The sequence below is a fragment of the Rhipicephalus microplus genome, chromosome 6, assembly GCF_043290135.1.
Source record: "Rhipicephalus microplus isolate Deutch F79 chromosome 6, USDA_Rmic, whole genome shotgun sequence".
NCBI lineage: Eukaryota > Metazoa > Arthropoda > Arachnida > Ixodida > Ixodidae > Rhipicephalus > Rhipicephalus microplus.
The window spans coordinates 116,415,198-116,435,262 of record NC_134705.1 but is presented as its reverse complement, the minus strand read 5'-3'; the positions used below and the strand labels follow the sequence as shown (position 1 = coordinate 116,435,262).

At 44.5% G+C, this 20,065-nt stretch overlaps 1 protein-coding gene across 6 annotated transcripts in view; it reads right to left on the bottom strand.

The window, feature by feature from the left end:
- Window positions 1-20,065, bottom strand: part of LOC142765437 (uncharacterized) — a 64,607-nt gene that overhangs the window by 17,352 nt on the left and 27,190 nt on the right. For 4 of the 6 annotated variants that reach the window (XR_012884250.1, XR_012884251.1, XM_075866464.1 and 1 more), the window contains exons 3-4: window positions 13,928-14,106; window positions 10,627-10,763 (exon numbers count right to left, since the gene is read on the bottom strand). Coding sequence is in view for 3 of the 6 variants with exons in the window: in XM_075866464.1 (XP_075722579.1) it covers window positions 10,627-10,763; window positions 13,928-14,047 (257 nt within the window). In the remaining 3 variants the exon portion in view is untranslated. Of the gene's footprint in view, window positions 1-10,626; window positions 10,764-13,927; window positions 14,168-20,065 lie in introns of those variants that run through there. The other 2 variants (XM_075866463.1, XR_012884252.1) reach the window with 2 other exon arrangements.

Sequence of the window (20,065 nt, the reverse complement as noted above, 5' to 3'; positions counted from 1 at the left end):
AAAAATCGCATGTAGGCAATCACTCTCAAACTATGACAGGTAGATTACCACTATCCCTCAAGAGAAAGGTATATAACGGCTGTACGTTGCCGGTACTTAGCTACGGAGCAGAAACCTGGAGACTTGCAAAAAGGGTTCAGCTTGAATTCAGGACGACGCAGCGAGCAATGGAAAGAAAAATGGTAGGTGTAACAATAAAAGACAAGAAGAGAGCAGAGTGGATTAGGGAACAAACAGGGTTAAGGGTATCATAGTTGAACTCAAGAAGAGGAAATGGGCATAGGCCGGGCATGTTGCGCGTAGACAGGATAACCGCTGGTAATTAAGGGTAACGAACTGGATTCGTAGAGAAGGCAAGTGGGTTAGGGGGAGACAGAAGGTTAGGTGGGCAGATGGGATTAGGAAGTTTGCGGGTATAAATTGGCAGCAGCAAGCACAGGACCAAGTCAACTGGCAGAACATGGGAGAAGCCTTTGTCCTGCAGTGGACGTAGTCAGGCTGATGATGATGACGATGATGATGAAGGAACATATATTTTGTCACAGTTAACTACACTGTGGTCATCAACAAAAACTTCAATAACTTTTTAATCATTCACTTAAAGGCAGATGTTTATATTAGAAATTCATAGTGCGCACAAATGATGGCTTAGCTATTTTTCTAAAAAATCCCAAAAGTTGCAAGTTGTTGTATTATTAACCATCAAACTTGACATACAAAATCAAAAGTGATCATAGCAAGCCCACACGAAGCACGGCACACCTTGGGTATAAAACGTAAAAATGAATTGTGATTTCAAGTAGGATTTCGGAAAGAAGGCTCTGGCAGGAAAAATAGGCCGGCCATCTGAAGTACGTCACTAGACAGCTTAGCCTACTGTCTGCGTTTCATCTCTAGTGCTCCCCTGTGTCTGTCTCAAACTGTAAAAGGGCGTGACGAATACATGGCCTGTCTGCGAGAATCATTTCAGCGACCCTATCCGAGTTTTATGCTTCCCCGGCTAACAAACTCTTGCTACTCGAGTTTATTTTGGTACGTAATTCACAGAAACAGATTAGCGCGCAACACCAAGTACAAGAGCATAAAGATGTGCCGTCACAAGTGAGGTGTCTTGCAGGTTTACACGAAAAAGAAGGACGCGGCGTGCCCCAACTCAAATTTTGTCGACTCCCTGCCACGAGTCATGTCTGCGTTTCACTGCGCTTTCTGCAGGTCGTGTGCCTCCAGTTATGATTTGGCCCGTGAAGTTCGATGAAGAATATCTTGAACTACGTGGAAATTTAGTGTTTTAGAAAAGTACGACATACTTTGGCACACGACAACCACCTTGCAATATGAACAGCTGCCCTCAAGTGAACACTTCAAGAGGTAGTTAACAAATTTTGGTTAATTAGTTGGAACCACGTGATGCCAAAAATTTAAACACGTGAAGAGCCTGAGAAATAAATAAATGTAATACACATGGAGAGAAAAAAATTAAAGTAAACGAAGTTAAAAAACTCAGAAAATAAGGAGAACAATGAAAGAAAACATGACAAAAGGAGTGAAAAAAAGAGCAACATAATTACCAACACAAGAAGCCACCCAGCTGCATGATTCTTCCAACCTTGGCACCACTATTGAAAAGCTGGTTTACCTTTTGAGGGGTGACGCTGCTAAAGCCGTAGTTCTGTCCATGCATGTTTCTTTGTGACCAGTTCATAACCGCCTAGTTGTATAATTCACTTACCAATAGGCGCTGGTGTGAGGGACAGGCAGACGAACGGACACATAGACAGACGGAGAGAGGCACAGATGGACGGACTGAGGCACGGACGGAACGACGCATAAATAGACAGAAGAACGGACGGACTGACAAACAAACGCAAGCACAGAAGGATGGGCCGAAGAAATGACAGATGCCCACATGGACGAATGGAAGCAGGGGCGGACCGACACACGGACAAAAGCACGGATTGACGGAATTATGCACGGGAAGACAGACGAACAATGCACAGAGGGACTCACGGACGGAAGGACGGACGGACGCACGCACGAACAAACGAATTGATCGAAGCACGGACAAATGGACTGGCGCTTCGCTCCACTCATTATCATTGCCTCCGTGCCTATTCTAATATTTTTTCATAAGTGGTTTGATTCAGGACAGGGCTTTTGACTCTTTGAAGTGGCCTCATCTGATCTGGTCTTTGGAAGTAGGATAGGTTTGCCCAGAAAAAAAAACCGGTGGGGGCATAGTCATTCCATCGAACCTTCGAGTAACACACTTTCTAGCCCGCACACTATCTTCAATGACAATGTTCTTTCTTAGGATACTTGAACGAAGAAATTTTCCTCTGTCTGCCTTTCACACGATTCAGCCACCTGTCTAAACTTTGAGCATTTGCTCAATGCCCAGCCATTTTAAACTGGTGGCTGCGTACACATTCGTGAACATTGTCGATGAAAAAATAAATATTATGCATAGATGAGGCGCAACATCAATACGTAAGTACTTTAGATTGTTTAAATTGTAATGAATCTGAATAACGAATGCTCTGCTAGTAACGAAGAAGACGATGATGATCGGTGGCTCTAGTAGTAGCTCGCACACGCCGCTCGTCATTAGCCAGACCTGCCTGATAAAGCACATTTTGCCAAGCTGCGCCTGAACCTTTCACGACGTACAACACCTCTATTTCAAGTGGTGGAGGAGCCGGGGTTCCCATCAACCTGGAACTTCGCAATCGGACGCTACCCTCACCGTTCACCATCACTGCTCCTGGCCCTTCTCAAGCTGCCTTAACAACGACAGTCTACCGTACTGCCGTGCCTCGGCAACGTGACCCACCAATTTTTCGCGGCAACAACGAACAAGACGTCGAGGACTGGCTCGTCGAGTACGAAATCGTAAGCGCTTCCAACAAGTGAAACGCCTGCGACCACCTCACAAACGTGCACTTTTACCTTGCTGATGTGGCCAGTCTCTGGTTCAAGAACCACGAAGGCGAAATCACCACCTGGTCTGCCTTAAAAACCACCATCGCCGCGGTCTTCGGTCATCCCGCCGTGCGCAGGCTTCGCGCGGAACAGCGTCTCCGTAGTCGAGTACAGCGCAGGGATGAGACCTTTACAAGTTACATTGAAGATGTCTTGTCTCTTTGCAAGCGCGTCGATGAATCTCTAACCGAACGCGACAAAATCAAGCACATCATCAAAGGAGTTGATGACGATACCTTCCAGATGCTTGTGGCTGAGAATCCACAGACCATCACCGATGTTGTCCAGCTCTGTCAGGAGTACGACGAGTTGCGTAAGCAGCGTGTCTCGATGCGCAGGGCCGCTGAAGATACGGCTGAAGTTTCCGCCCTCGTGCACGACGTCGCTGCTGATCACACCGTCTTACTGCCCCACATCAAACAATTCATTCGTGAAGAAGTTGCGCGTCAGCTTTCTCTTGTGGCCGAAGCATCCACGCTAGTGACCTCGTTAGACCCACGTCTACGCCAGGTCATTGAGACACAGGTCACGCAGGCACTGTCTCCATCGCCATCTGTCCCTAAGCCACTGACCTACGCTGCCGTCGTTGCCAGACCCCCAGCCCCACCTGTTCCAGGCGCATACCGGGGCACCGGGTACTCCTACTCTACGACGCTGCCTACATACACGGCACCCCATCCCGTTTCGCCCACTGCACCTTCTGTCGTTAATCCAAGGCGCACCTTGGATAATCGACTCATCTGTTTCGCATATGGTTTCGTGGGACAAATAGCACGCTACTGTCGCCGTCGCAACTTCCAGCCTCCAGACCATGGGAATTCTGCAAATTACCAGGCTACCCAGAATCCCCAGCGACCATCTTCTCCTATCACAGACTCATTGTCCCCACGACGCCCTGTCAATTCTCGCCGGTCATTACCACCTCGTCGCCGATCTGTCTCCCCGATGCTTCGGCGCACGAGCCCCACGCGGGAGGAAAACTGACAGCCGCAGTTCCGGAGGCAAGAACTGCGTCGTCGTCGAACTTTCCAAGACCTCCTTTTTGTCCGAACAACGAAATTGATGTGCTAGTAGAAGGTGTTGCTGTACGTGCACTCGTCGATACAGGCGCCGTCGTTTCTGTAGTTAGTGAAAAACTGTGTCGCGATTTGAGAAAAGTTACAACGCCGCTTACGAATCTTGTTCTGCGTACAGCCACCTCCCATTTCATCGCGCCGACAGCTCAGTGCACAGCACGCGTTCTTATTCAAGATGTTTGGTACGCCGTCAGCTTTGTTGTTCTCCCACGTTCATCTTACGACATCATACTAGGATGGAATTTCCTTTCTGCCTATCAGGCCCTCGTCGACTGCGCTCGTGCTGAACTCACGTTGACGAATCCGTGCCTTGATATCGACCACCACAGTCCCTCGAAAGTGTTTGCTGCAGCTGACGTCCGTTGTCCGCCGTCCTAGAGCCTGTGTTTTCCCCTGCTGCCACTAACTCGACGCTCCTGTTCCAACCAACTATAGCTAGTGTGCAACACCGAACCATCGTCCTCCCGTTTGCCGTCATCAACTTTTCCAATGGTTCGGCGGTACTTTACGCGTGCAACGTTTCTGCTTGTCCGTGCATCCTGCTACGCGGCGAAAGTCTGGGAAGCCTCGAGACCTTAAATTGTCTTTTCGAAGACCCGATCTATCCAGACAAGCCGTTTTTACCGCCTTGTGCCGCAACTGACGCTAGTGAACCTATGGATGTATTCCGCAAGTCTATTGATTGCAACCTCACACCTGGGCAGCAGGAACAGCTGATCAAGCTTCTACAGCGTTTTCGAGCCTCGTTTGACCACAATCAGCCTTCCTTAGATCGAGCGTCATCTGTTGTTCACCATATAGATACCGGTCAAGAGACGCCATTACGGCAGCGTCCATATCGTGTGTCACGTGTGTCAACTACCCAACGCCATGCCATCAATGAACAGGTTGACGACATGCTGACACGTGGCATAATCAAACCGTCAAGCAGTCCCTGGGCCTCTCCAGTTGTGTTGGTGAAGAAGACGGATGGATTCATCAGGTTTTGCGTGGACTACCGACGTCTCAACCGAATCACGCGCAAGGATGTCTATCCGCTGCCACGCATTGGCGATGCCTTGGACTGCCTACAGGGAGCCGAATTTTTCGCCTCTTTAGATCTGCGCTATGGATACTGGCAGGTACCCATGGCAGAGGCCGAGCGCGAAAAAACAGCTTTCATCACGCCCGACGGGCTTTACGAATTCACAGTCATGCCCTTCGGCCTGTGCAACGCGCCAGCTACTTTCGAGCGAATGATGAACTCTATCCTTCGAGGCCTCAAATGAAACGTTTGCCTTTGTTATTTAGATGACATTGTCGTCTTTTAGACTGAATTGGCAACCCATTTAACTCGCCTCGAGAAAGTCCTCGCGTGTATTTCTGCCGCGGGGCTGCAACTGAATCTGAAGAAGTGCCATTTCGCCGCTCGAAAGCTTACGATCCTTGGCCACGTGGTTTCAAAAGACGGCATTCTTCCTGACCCTGCCAAACTTACAGCCGTTTCAGCGTTTCCCAAACCGACCACCATGAAAGAGCTCCGAAGCTTGATAGGCCTTTGCTCTTACTTCCGGTGCTTCGTCCGCAATTTTGCGACGATCATCACTCCTTTGACCAAGCTCCTCGCCGGCTCTAGAGACCTTTCAGCTTGGTCTGCCACCTGTGACGATTCTTTCAATGAACTGCGTCGCCTCCTCACGTCGCTACCTATTCTGCAACACTACGACCCATCGGCACCCACAGAGATCCACACCGACGCTAGTGGTGTCGGGCTAGGTGCTATTCTTGCACAGCAGAAAGATGGCTTCCAAGAGTACGTGCTTGCCTACGCAAGCCGAACTCCTAGCAAAGCCGAAATTAACTATTGCGTCACTGAAAAGGAAGGCCTCGCCATTATTTGGGCGATAGAGAAATTTCGACCTTACGTGTACGGGCACCTTTTTGACGTCGTGACTGACCACCACGGCCTCTGCTGGTTGTCGTCACTGAAGGATCCAAGCGGTCGCCTCGCCCGATGGGCATTATGCCTCCAAGAATATAATGTTAGCGTGGTCTATCGCTCCGGCCGGAGACATTCGGACGCAGACACCCTATCCCGTTCGCCCCTACCCCCTGACCCGGACTGCTGCGAAAGTGCAACCCGTGATGCCACTGCCGTCACCATCGCCGACATGCCATCTGAGCAACGCAAAGACCCTTGGGTTGCTTAGATTCTAGACATCCTGGCTGGGCGGACGGCTTCCCGTCTTCTCGCACGTTGCGTCGGCAAGTGGAGCACTTCGCCACTCGCGACGACGTGCTGTACCGACGCGACTACGCACCCGGTGGACGTCAGTGGCTACTCGTGATTCCACGTCATCTGCGATCCGAAATTTGTTCCACGTTTCATGACGACCCCCAATATGGCCACGCAGGTTTCCTGAAGACTTATTCTCGCATATGTCTCCGATATTACTGGCGTGGCATGTACCGTTTTATACGACAATACGTTCGGGCCTGCTCGATGTGCCAGAGACGAAAAACTCCCCCTTATCACGCCAGTGGTATCTTGTTACCCTTATCATGCCCATCTCGACCATTCGACCGCGTCGGCATCGATATCTATGGTCCCCTTCCCACACTGCTGACGGTAACCGCTGGATCATTGTTGCCGTCGACCATCTCACGCGGTATGCCGAAACTTCATTCCTTCCCTCGTCTACAGCAAAAGACGTTGCGACTTTCGTTCTTCACAACATCGTATTACGTCATGGAGCACCTCGGGAGTTACTGATTGATTGTGGTCACGTATTTTTTCCAGACGTCATCACAGCATTGCTGCGTGAGTGCCACGTCGTTCACCGCACTACAAGCGCCTATCATTCCCAGACCAATGGAATGACAGAGCGCTTCAACCGCACCCTTGGTGACATGCTCTCTATGTATATCTCGTCAGACCGCTCCAATTGGGACCGAGTGCTCCCGTTTATCACGTTCGCCTATAATACCGCCATTCAAAGCACTACTGGGTTCTCTCCTTTTTTTCTCCTTTACGGACGCGAGCCTTCTTGCACTATGGACACCATTCCATTCTTTCGTACAAACCTGACTCCTCAGAGTCCACGACTTTGTCTCTGGCCACTACACACGCTGAAGAATGCCGCCAATTGGCAAGATCATTCACAACCCAAGACCAAGGACGCCAAAAGCACCACCATGACGCATCAAATAACACTACTTCCTACGATCCAGGTTCACTCGTCTGGCTGCTTGTCCTTTCTGCTACACCTCGCCTTTCTACCAAGTTGGTCCCCAAGTATCACGGCCCATATCGTGTGCTACAAAAAACGTCACCAGTGAATTACCTCATTGAGCCACTGGAACCATCTTCTGACTAACGTCGTCGTGGCCAGGAAATTGTCCACGTCTTGAGACTTAAGCCCTGCTACGACCCTCCCGTGTTTACTTGTCCATAGGTCGGCAGGATGGCTCCTTATTACGCGGGGAGTAATTGTGATGGATATGAATAACGGACGCTCTGCTGGTAATGAAGAAGACGATGATAATCGGTGGCTGTAGTAGTAGCTCGCGCACGCCGCTCGCCATTAGCCAGACCTGCCTGACAAAGCACATTTTTCGAGGCTGCATCTGAACCTTTCTCGACGTACAACACCTCTATTTTAAAATACATAAATTATTACTACATAAATACGTACAATACATAAAGGTGTGCCCCATAATTCATAAATGCGGAATTCTAAAGACAATAGTGTGACTCACGCTGCCTGAAAATGCGACACTATTCACGAAAAAGCACTGTGCCGACGATTTTGTACTGCCACATGTGGACATCTTCCCCAGTGACGAACGGGTCATTTGAACACGTGATATAATGGCCTTCTCCTTTCCGTTTCCTCTTCACCGTCGGTGACGGCTATCCGATTTCTGCCGCCGCTACCGGGTTGAAGGCCAGCAAAGCACCTGCTCACTTGGGCATGGTTTCACACTTTCTGGCTGTAGTTTATGTACAGCCAGAAAGAAATATTTTTTGACCACGTTGCCAAATTTTATAAAAACACAACCACAAAAGTTCTGGCGCTATCTGGGCGGCAGTAAAAAACGCTTGGAACATAATGAACAAAACATTGTCCTGATAACTCAACCGAGGACCATTGCTAATACAATGAACGAGTGTTTCCACTTGGTCTTCTCTCCCCAGACTGAAACAAACGGGCTGTTCACGAATGTGACTGATGTTGATCCTGAATTTATATCTTGCGAAGGCGTTCTTGCAATTCTGCTGGATATAAAAGAAAAGTCGTCAGAAGGGCCAGACCTAATTACTATTGCTTTTTTGCGCCGTTATGCCGAGCCGATATCACACATTTTGACCGCCATCTTTCGTTTATGCTTGCGCCACTCAGTCTTGCCTGATGATTGGTGCGTAGCTCGCGTTGTGTCTGTCTTTAAAAAAGGAAATAGCTTGAAAATGGAAAGTTATTGACCCATCTCACTAACATCAACCTGCTGCGAAATTTTGGAACACATATTCGCCACTTTTATTAACTAATTTCTGGAAACAAACAGCGTCCTTTTCGAGTTCTAACATGGGTTCCGCAAAGGCCTTTCTACCACTACTCAACAATTTACAACCACTCATGAAATCGCACAAGCTTTAGATTCATCCAGCCAAATAGATTTAGTCTTTCTTGACTTCAGTAAAGCCTTTGACCACGTACCCCATGATAAACTACTCACTAAGCTTTCTTCTGTTGGCCTTCGTGCGTTTATAATTAACTAGATCAAATCATATTTAACAAACAGAACACAGTTTGTGGAAGTCGACGGGTGCGCATCTGAAAGACTTGGTGCGACATCTCGCGTTCCACAGGGCCGTGTTTTGGGACTGGTTCTTTTTTAATTTACATCAATTACATAACAGCTGCTATTGACCCGACAGCTTCCATATAATTGTTTGCAGACGACTGTCTTATTTTCAAGGAAATCACGGGCTCCTATGACCAAGTCTTGTTAAAGAGCAGTTTGACGGGAATTGGTCAGTGGTGCACTACCTGGGGTATGAGCTTGAACGCTGACAAAACAGTTCTACTTCGTGTAACGAAGAAAAAACAACCCTTTCAGTTTTCCTAATCATTAAATGATGCACCAGTGGCAGAAAAAACGCCAGTAAAATACCTCGGGATAACGTTCACCAATACTCTGTCGTGGTCAAAGCACATAAAAAACATCTGCGCATCTGCCACATGCAAGTTAAGCCTTTTACGGCATCACCTCAAAGCGTCACCAACTCATGTAAAATTACTGGCCTTCAAAATTATAGTACTTCCTAAACTGCAATTCGCTTCGGTCGTATGCGACCCCTTCCTTAAAAAAGATAAGTACCGGCTTGAAATGGTGGAAAGATGCGCTATACGCTTCATTTTCAACAAATATAGGACCACCGACTCGCCAACTTCTATAATGCTGGTGAATAGCATTTCAACCCTGGAAGATAGACGAAAAATCGATAGGCTGAAACTGCTGTTTGCTCTTTATACTGGTTCCACGAAGGTAAATGCATCGGTATACATTCAACCATTTCAATCGCGCCCCACAAGACATCGGCACACCCACAATTTGCTTCCGTGTCGAGCCCACACAAACATGTTCAAGAATTCGTTATTCCCACGTACAGTATCGGAATGGAATTCACTGCCTGAAGTGGTTTTCACATCTCAGTCTATTTGCCATTTTGAGCGTGCCATATTGTCTGTACTGCAGTCTGTACTCGACTTGCTTTACTGTTTATCGCTATTGTGAATGTATATTAAGAAGATAGACCCATCACCGTTTTTTGGAAGGTCGTATTAACCTGTGTTTAGGCTCATCTATATATCTCTGTATAATGTACTTATCTTCTGTATTTTGTGCACATCATTCATCTATCACGCTTACGTGTGTTTTCCACGTACTTTTTGTGCCTCTCCTGCTTGGTCTTTTTCAAGACTGCAGTATGTTGTAAATAAATAAAATAGAAAATAAAATAAATATTTTTTCCCGCAAACTTTGCATGATTGGGAATGAAAATTGGCCATTGCTGTATTTGTTGCATGCAAAAAAAAAAAACAAGAACAAATCACACTGCTTGATTTGCATGTGGCGAAACAAGCTAAATTGCTAAAGGCTGTTAAGCCAAGTATGGGCGTTTCAGGCAAGTCACCGGGGTGAGCCTTGTAGAGGCTAAACAGAGCAGTAAGACAGTTTTATTGGTTCCCACATAACAGCTTTCTACGCCGGCTTGGGAAACGTTTTAGCACAACCATATATTCACGTGATTATGTTGGAGCTGTGGCCTAGGCCAGAAGCATTATTTTGTTGAAGATGTTGCACCGTTGCTTTCTTTTGTTTGTAAACCGATATGGAGCACATTTAGTTAATGTTTCATTTTTTTTTGTTTTTTGTGCAGCACAGTGCTTTCTGTCCGTAGCTTTTCATGTTTGCTGTAGCCGGTACACAACTTCTTCTGTTTCAGCATTGTGACAATTTCATCATGGTTTATTGAACAAATTACCACTAGTAGTTTTCAGTGAAAAGCAAAAAGCAAAACACTTACTTTAAATAACCACTGTAATAAGACCAATTGAAGGAATACGATTCGTTAGTTATGCCAATCTTCTGGTCTACTTTGCACAGTATAGTTGTGTTCTCCGTTGAGTTGTACGTCCATATTGGATCTGTTGTATTGAGAAACTGAAATCGATTGAGAGAGAAGATATTGTATTGAAAATTTTTCCTCCACGGCTATTACCTGCCCTAAGTAGACATAGTTTTTTACAACGTGAAGTGGACTATTACCTATCTCAAAGCGCTGCTCTCTTCCGAGGTTGTTGTACATTACCTTCGTTTTCTGCAGATTAATTTTAAGTCCCACCTTTCTGCTCTTTTTGTCAAACTCTGTAATCATGAGTTGTAATTCGTCCCCTGAGTTACTCAGCAATGCAATGTCATCAGCGAAGCGCAGGTTACTAAGGTACTCTTCATTAAGTCTTATTCCTAACTGTTCCTATTCTAGGCCTCTGAAAACTTCCTGTAAGCACGCGGTAAATAGCATTGGGGAGATCGTATGCCCCGGCCTTGCACCGTTCTTGATTGGTATTCTGTTGTTTTCTTTATGAAGCACTATGGTAGCAATTGATTTCTTATTGATTTTGTCCAGGATGTTTATGTATGCTTCATCGACGCCCCGATTCCGCAGTGTCTGCATAACTGCTGATATTTCTGCTGAATCAAACGCCTTCTCGTAATCTATGAAAGATAGTGGTTGGTTATATTTTGCGCATTTCTCTATTACCTGATTGATAGTATGAATGTGGTTGATTGTTGAGTAGCCTATTCGAAATACTGCTTGTTTCTTTGGTTGATTGATTTCTAAGGTTTTCCTAACTCTGTTAGCAATTACTTTTGTAAATACCTTGTATACAACGGAGAGCAAGCTGATTGGCCGGTCATTCTTTAAGTCCTTGTTATCTCTTTTCTTATGTATTAAGATGCTGTTAGCATTCTTCTAAAACTTTGGTACTCTTCCCGTCAGGAGACACCTCGTAAACAGGGTGGCAAGTTTCTCTAACACAATCTGTCCTCCATCTTTCAGCAGATGTGATGTTACCTGATTTTCACCAACAGTTTTGCCTCTTCGCATGCTCTCCAAGGCTTTCCTGACTTCTTCTATCATTACTGGTGGGGTGTCATCTGGGTTCTGCTAGTTCTTATAATATTAAGGTCGTGGTTGTCCGTGCTACTGTACAGATCTCTTTAAAACTCCTCTGCTATTTTAACTATCCTATCCATATTGGTAGTTATTTTGTCTTCTTTGTCCCTTAGTGCATACATCCGATTTTTCCCTATCCCAAGTTTCCTCTTCACTGCTTTGACGCTTTCGCCGATTTTCAGAGCGTGTTCAATTCTCTCTATGTTATCCCTTCTTACGTCGGATACCTTACACTTATTAATCAACTTCGAAATCTCTGTCAGTTCTATTTTGTCTGTTGTACTTGAGACTTTCATTCTTTGACGCTTCTTAATGAGATTCTTCGTTTCTTGGGAAAGCTTGCCATTGTCCTGTCTAACTAGTCTTCCTCCAACTTCCACTGCACACTCCGTAATGATACTTGTCAGATTATCATTCATTGTATCTACGCTAAGGTTCGTTTCCTCAATAAGATCCGATTACCTGCTCTAAAGCGAGACTGAATTCCTGTACTTTCCCTCTTAATGCTAGCTCATTGATTGGCTTCTTGCGTGTCAGTTTTTCTCCTTATGTCTTCAAGTCTAGGTGAATTCAAGACCGTACCATCTTATGGTGAATGCATCGTACCTTGCCAACCACTTCCACATGCTGCGCGATGCCAGGGTGTGCACTCATTATGAATTCAATTTCTTTCTTATTTTCGCCATTAGGGCTCCTCCATGTCCACTTACGGTTTCCTCGTTTTCGGTAGAAGGTATTCAAAATCCGTAAATTATTGCGTTCTGTGAATTTACTAGTAGCTCTCCTCTGGTATTTCTAGTACCGATGCCATAATCTCCTACTGCCTGGTCTCCAGCCTTTTTCTTCCCTACCTTTGCATTAAAGTCTCCAGTCACTGTAGTATACTGTGTCTTTACCTTACTCATTGCCGATTATACGTCTTCATAGGAGCTTTCAACTGAAGCGTCATCATGGCTGGATGTAAGCGCGTAAGCATGTACCACCTTCATCTTGTATCTCTTATTGAGTTTAATTACGATACCTACCACCCTTTCATTATTGCTATAGTATTTATTTATGTGTTCAGCTATGTTTCTGTAAATAAAGAACCCCACTCCCAGTTCTCTTCTGTCAGCCAAGCCCCGATAGCAAAAGACGTGCCCATTGAGTAGCACCATATAGGCCTCATCTGTCCTCCTAACCTCACTGAGCCCTATTATATCCCATTTAACACCCATTAGCTTCTCGAATAGTACCGCTAGATTTGCCTCACTAGATAAGGTTCTAGTTTTAAACGTTACCAAGTTAAGGTTGCAAAGGCGGCCTACGCGGATCCAGAGATTATTAGCACCCTCTGCTGCGTTGCAGATCTGACCGCCGCCGTGGTCTGTTGCTTCGCAGCGGCTCGGGACTGCGGGCCGTTAGGTAATTGACGTTTGAATATGGGAGGTAGTGGCCAGATACTGCACCAGGGCGACCAATGCTTCTCTGGTGACTTTGGAGTATATAGCACGCATTGAGGCCATAAATGTGTCTTTAGAGGCGGGGTTTGTACAGTGCTTCTGTGTTTCATCTTTTTAGTATTTCTGTCAAAAACTATCGAAAAGCTATCGAAAACATTACTCTGTATTTGATGAAGATCTAAAATACAAGGTGGAAGAAGATAACTTACGCCACCTATAATGTAGTATGCCAAAGAGGCTCAGTTGAAAATGCCTCTGAATATATACACGAGAAATAGAAAGAGTAGCTTGCTTTAAAGAAACTAAGAAGCACTTTCAGCGGGAGTTTCGTGCCCAGAGAACGAAGAAAATTAGTTCGGTACGGGCAATTCAGTTTGATATAAATAAGCTAATTAATTATTCACCTTGCAAGGTACTTTCCAGAAGTTTGTAACACAAAGGAAATATTTGCGAAGCGAATATATCAATAAATTGCTCATCACGCACTTCAATCTGTTGATATTCATCTTTTACAAAAACATTACAAAAACGAAACAGAGCAGCGAACGCCTGCAATTCCAAGATAACATCAAACGATTGTTCAGCATTCTCTCCCTTTCTTTTTCAGTAAATGAAACTCAACTATGAAAAATCAATAATGTGCTGCTCTATGGCACATGCAGCTAATAGAGCGCATACGCAAGTGCTTTCAGGAAACATGTTACCTGCTTAATACTAAGCGGAGCAGAAGTTTGTCCCGCTGCAGAATCAGTCAAGTCCGATGACGCTTTCGCAGTCGCCAAATGCACCAAAAAAATTATTCTCAATACGGACGGGCTCCTCATGTCGTAGATACCAGAACAATAACCAATATGTTGTTTCGACAACGCAACTGCCAACCGCTCTAAATATCGATGAAGAAATAGAAATTTGAGAGGGTCTCAGCGCGTAGCTCTTTATTTCGTATAACAGAGTTCACTTTCTTTTATTTGACGCTGTAGGAAGGTCACTTGTCTCATACTCCGCTTTGAAATTTGTGGTTAAAAGATCGTGTCATGTCTGTATTAAAAAGGGACCCGATGTTAAGCTTATAAAAATAACGAAAACGTTCCGCATGATAAATGTCATTGACATATACTGTCTCACAGGCGCCGAAACTGGCTAAGACACCTATGACTAAGACACATCGAACTGTGTACATTTATGCATCACTGCATCGTCCCTTGGTACCAACGGCATTTAATGGAATTCATGGCACCAACAGCATTTATTATGACCTACTAAAGACCCCAGTGTTTGGCACCAATCGAAAGGCTCGAGTACTTTTACACAAAAGGTTCATTACAAACACTACTGAAATACGTGCTCAAAATTATTATAACCTTAAATCATGCTCAGTAGATAGACGTTCATACACCTTAGTGCGCGGTCACTATAGCAACTTTGTCTCTTAGGTGTCAAGTTATAGTATTGGTTGGTTGATTGATTGATTTGTGGGGTTTACCGACACCAAACCATCATTTCATTATGACAGGCGCCGTAGTGGAGGGCTTCAAAAATTTTGACCACCTGGGGTTCTTTAAGTCAAGTTATACTATGCGGATAGTTTGTGGTTGAGGGAAATGAAAAGAACGCTAATCTGCCCTACGATTTTATTAAACGCGAAGCATATCTTAGCATTGTTCGCCGTATTTCAGAGTATCTATCTATCTATCTATCTATCTATCTATCTATCTATCTATCTATCTATCTATCTATCTATCTATCTATCTATCTATCTATCTATCTATCTATCTATCTATCTATCAATGAATCTATCTATCTATCTCTCTATCTCTCTATCTACATCTCTATCTCTCTATCTATCTCGCAGCCTACGACTTTTAGCTCTTCTGGCCGTTTCGTTAATGGTACCGATACGAAATTCGGTAAATCATAACATGACTGTATTACAAGCTTAATTATGACTATCATGACTATCATGACAAGCCTCACATTAGGCCGCGTTCACATTGAGCATTCCGGCCGCCGAAAGTGCTCCGAATCCGGTTCGGCGGCAGCGAGATCCGCCGAAAGGGCCCTCTCCGTGCCGATCGCTCTAGGTCTGATTTTTGCGGCATCTGCAGCCGAATCGGTCACCGTGGACCAGTAGGAGCGCTAATCAAGAAATTTTGAAAAATTGCGGCCAAGCCCTACTCATTTATTATGCTGCAGTGCACGTAAATGAATGTTGAAACCAACGGGAGTTTAACCTACTCTGTGCGTACTTCGCCTCCGTATTTCGTGAAAGAGGTGACCGAGCTTGCTGTTGGCGTGACCGAGCTTGTTTCGGTCTTGCAGAGCAAAACGAACCCACCAACGCCGCTGGCGTTGGTGGTTTTTCTGCTCTTCGTGCATTACAAGAGAGCCACTTGCCAGCAAAGTAAGCAGTACTGTCTTTTCTTGCTTCTTGCGTACGAGAATTGTCGAAGTATACACCACCGGATAGCGTAGTATCATTTGCGAGCCGCGACAACAACCGGGTGACAGCGCATCCATCCCGCGTTCGCCCCGTAGTAGATGGCATATTTGGCGGCGTGGGGCGCGTCCAGTGCGAACGACCCTGCTTTTCGGCGGCAGGGGAATTTCGGTCGCTGTAGAAAGCGGATGTTTCAGTGTGAACTAGGCATTAGGGATACAGTATATTCAAATAAATAATTAAAAATAAATAAGAAATGTAGTCATCAGTGTTATGACTTACAGTCTCTCTTACGGTGGTTTCGTTTACATGACATGTTGCAAAACTTTTATGGTATGACATGACTGCATGGCGAACACACGTTACTGACCCTTACTGGGAAATAATGACATGCATGTCATGTAAAACGCGAGTCATGACTACACGCCACGCTTATGGTGCGCTCACGGTAGTTTCGCTAGCTTCACATATAAAAATTTGGTATTACGGCACGTGAATGAATGACGAACGTATGTGACCAGTGCAAACATAATATTAAATAGATGTATCTCATGTAACAACATCAATAGATGCCACGCTCAAGACGCACTCACGGCCGTTTTGCTAGCTTCACTTATTTCAAATTTGGTAATACGTGACGCGAACGGACGACAAAGGCAAATGACACAACTAAACATGATAATCATGAAAAGCGTGTCATGTAACAACATGACTAGTAAATGCTACATTCATAGTGCGGTCGTGGTCGTTTCGCTAGCTTCACATATACCAATCTTGGTATTACGGGACGTGAATAGATAATAAAGGTATGTGGCTTGTGCGAACTATATAATCTTGACATTCGTGTGATTAAAAACATGAGAACATACCATGCTCACGAAGCGCTCGCGGCTGTTTCGCTAACTTCACATATGCCAAATTCGGTATTACGTGACGTGCATGAATGACGAAGTTAAATCACACGTCCAAACATAATATGCATGATATGCGTGTCATGTAACAACATGGCTACGTGTTACGCTCATGGTGTGCTCACAGCCGTTTCGCTGGCTTCACATACACCAAATTTGTTATTACGGGAGGTGAATAGATAACGAAGGTTTGTGACTGGTGTGAACATGATAATCATGAGATGCTTCTCATGTGACAACATGACTATGTGCCACGCTCATGATGCGCTTGGGACTGTTTCGCTGCGTTCACATATACTAAATTGGTTATCACGTGACGCGAACGCAAGATTAAGGTAAATTACACGTCCAAAAATGATAATCAGGACATGCATGTCACGTAAAACATGACTAGTACTTGCTATACTCATAGCGTGCTTCTGGCTGTTTCGCTAGCTCCACATGTACTAAATTTGGTATCAAGTGACGTGAATAGATGGCGAAGGTAAATGACACGTCAGAACATGATAATCATGACAAGAAAGTCATGTACGGTATGATTTACGTCCACCTCGTAACGCTGTGCTGATTTAAATGTGATATAAACATTTCTCATTCGTGCTTCGTATATCATATCAATTTCCACTGTATGTGGGATCTGCCAATATTTTTCAACATGATGCTTTATGAAGTATTTATTATTTAAGCACTACAACTAATACGCATGTAACAAGAACATCTTAAAAAGCCACCTGTAAGTTTGTTAAGCAACTTCTGCAGTGAAAATACTGGAAAACAGCAGCGTTCTGATTTGCTTCAAATTTTTTTAGCAGGCTTTTTCCTAAACGGAGTCTCTGTTCCGTAGCTTTTAATTAAATAAATTGCTATGTATTTATATGTGTATAACAGCAGACTGTGCTATTACAAACGTAAAACTTTGCAAATGAGTGGCTACCTGGGCTTTTGGTAATGTATTTTTGAAAGAAATACATTTTCTTAAAGCGCAGGGAACGTTTTCAGAAGGAAGATAGAGCTGAGAGATCCCCATTGTCAGAGGAATCTCTCTGAAAACAGTGAAGAGAGCCTTCTTGACTGTATATATATTCCCGGCATCTGTAAATAAAATTGGTTTTAAGCGTGCTCTCTCTCATATCTCTCTGCACAATATCTTCCTTTTGAACACGTTCCCTGCGCACTAAAGATTCATATTTCTTTCAAAAAAGTAAAATTAGGTTCATGCTTCGTGCTCTCAAGAGATACACGGCGATTTTCACAAAACTCACTAAAGCAGTTACCTGAGCTGTTTGGCAATATACATCTAATAGTGATTCTGCCAGCGCTCTGCTTATCGCCTGTTCAACGTTTGTTGTGGTGTGTCATTTTTGCGTAAATTTTTTTCAGTAAGGTTAATCATCGTTTATGAACTCTCAGACATATACATGGTTTTTGGTGTCTCACAATCCCTTGTTCAAATATGTGTTTGTCGACAAAAAATGCCATCACAATTTTCCGTCACAGGGCAAACAGCTGGCAGGGCTAGGAGGCGCACGCCTCGTATCAAGCAAGATGGCCATCTTTAAAGCACACCCTCCACGCTATCTCTCTAGTGATCAATGTATGACACTGAAGCCCTCCGCGCAATGCATACAGCAAGTGGTAAATTTTGTACCTTAATAGCTCACTATTTTCTTTCTGAAGAACCTAGTTCCCGGGGCTGAGTAGTCTATCACCGCACGCTGCGGAGCGAAGGATTACAAGCTTGAATTCAAACTTTGCGGCTTATTTATGTATGTATGTATGTATGTATGTATGTATGTATGTATGTACGTACGTACGTATGTATCTATGTATGTACGTACGTACGTACGTACGTATGTATGTATGTATGTATGTATGTACGTACGTACGTACGTATGTATGTATGTATGTACGTATGTATGTATGTATGTATGTATGTATGTATGTATGTATGTATGTATGTATGTATGTATGTATGTATGTGTGTATGTATGTATGTATGTATGTATGTATGTATTTATGTATGTATGTATGTATGTATGTATGTATGTATGTTACTATTAGCCAGACTACGCCTACTGTAGGCCAGAGGCCTCACCTAAATTCCTTCAATCAATCCTGTCTTTTGGTTTCTGCTGCCACGTGATACCAGCAAACGTATTCTTACTATCTCCCACCTAACGTTCGGTCCCACACCCCTCCATTCACGCTTTTGCGTTCTCTTAGAATACAGTCGTTTGCCCTCAATGATCAGTAGTTACCTTGCCTACGCGCTGCGTGCCCGGCCTATGCCCACTTCCTATTATTTATTTGCGAGATGGTATTCTTAACCCTCATTCACCCACATACCCACTGTGCTCTGTTTCTGTCTCTGAAGCTTCCACTCATCATTTTCCTTTATATCGCTCGCTGCGTCGTCCTGAATTTAAGGTAAACCGTAATGTTCCTTGAATGATTACCAGTGTTAGGCTATGATTCATTACATGGAAATTCTAGCCGAGTGTGCTCCCCCGCCTCTTGATTCTTCTAGTTATTTCAATCTCATGTTTCGGCTCCACGTTTGGTACACCTATCATTCGTAGACATATCCCATTACAGCTTGCAGCATCCCGGAACTTATTTCAAAGTGCTGCTCGGAGATTGGCGCACTGCACTTTAGATATCTGCACATTATTTTCAGACGTGTGTCCTGTTCTCTGTGCGCAGTTCAGTGCAATAATTAGCTCCAGTTCATTCCTGTCGTTACCCATCAAGAAAATGTGGTCAATTACTCGGAGGTTACTAAGGCACTCTCCCTTAGCTCTGATCCCTCACTCCACCGTAGTTGAACAGTTTTGCATGAGTGCAGATATTTCACCAGATCAAATACCCCTTATTAATTTATGAAGGCTCTCTGTAGCTGCTGGTCATATGCCCTTCATTTTTTATCATCTGAATGATAGTATAGATGCAGTTTTTCGATGAGGAGTTTGTACGAAATCCTGCTTAGTACATTCGTTGATGGGATTCATGTGTCGTCGTAGTTTTATTATCATTATTTTTGTGAATAGCGTCTTTACAAAGGACCGTAAGATGACCAACCTTTGATTTTTCAAGTCCTTGGCCCCACCTTTTGATTTAACGTTATGTTGGCATTGTTATGAGATTTGGGTATCCTTCACATAAAGAGACATGTCGCATACCGGCTGACCAGTTTTCCGCTAAGGTGGTGACCTTTTGTTCTGGGCTTGAAAACAGTGAATTCTTAGGTCGGGGAAAGACCAAGAAAAAAAAAGAATTTAGGAAGCTTTTTACATTAAGGAAGGGGGAAACAGTTGCGTCAGTGACTCGTGAGTGACCACTGACCAGTTCACTAAGGAGATGAGTTTTCTAGACAGTGTCATATTTCATTAAAGATGTGTTTTATGTAACGCATGCCTCCTTCACGCATGCGCGAAGTGTTTGTCGGTGCGTAAATGTGTGTAAATGTTTTCTTTCGAAGCATGCTTTCATCATCA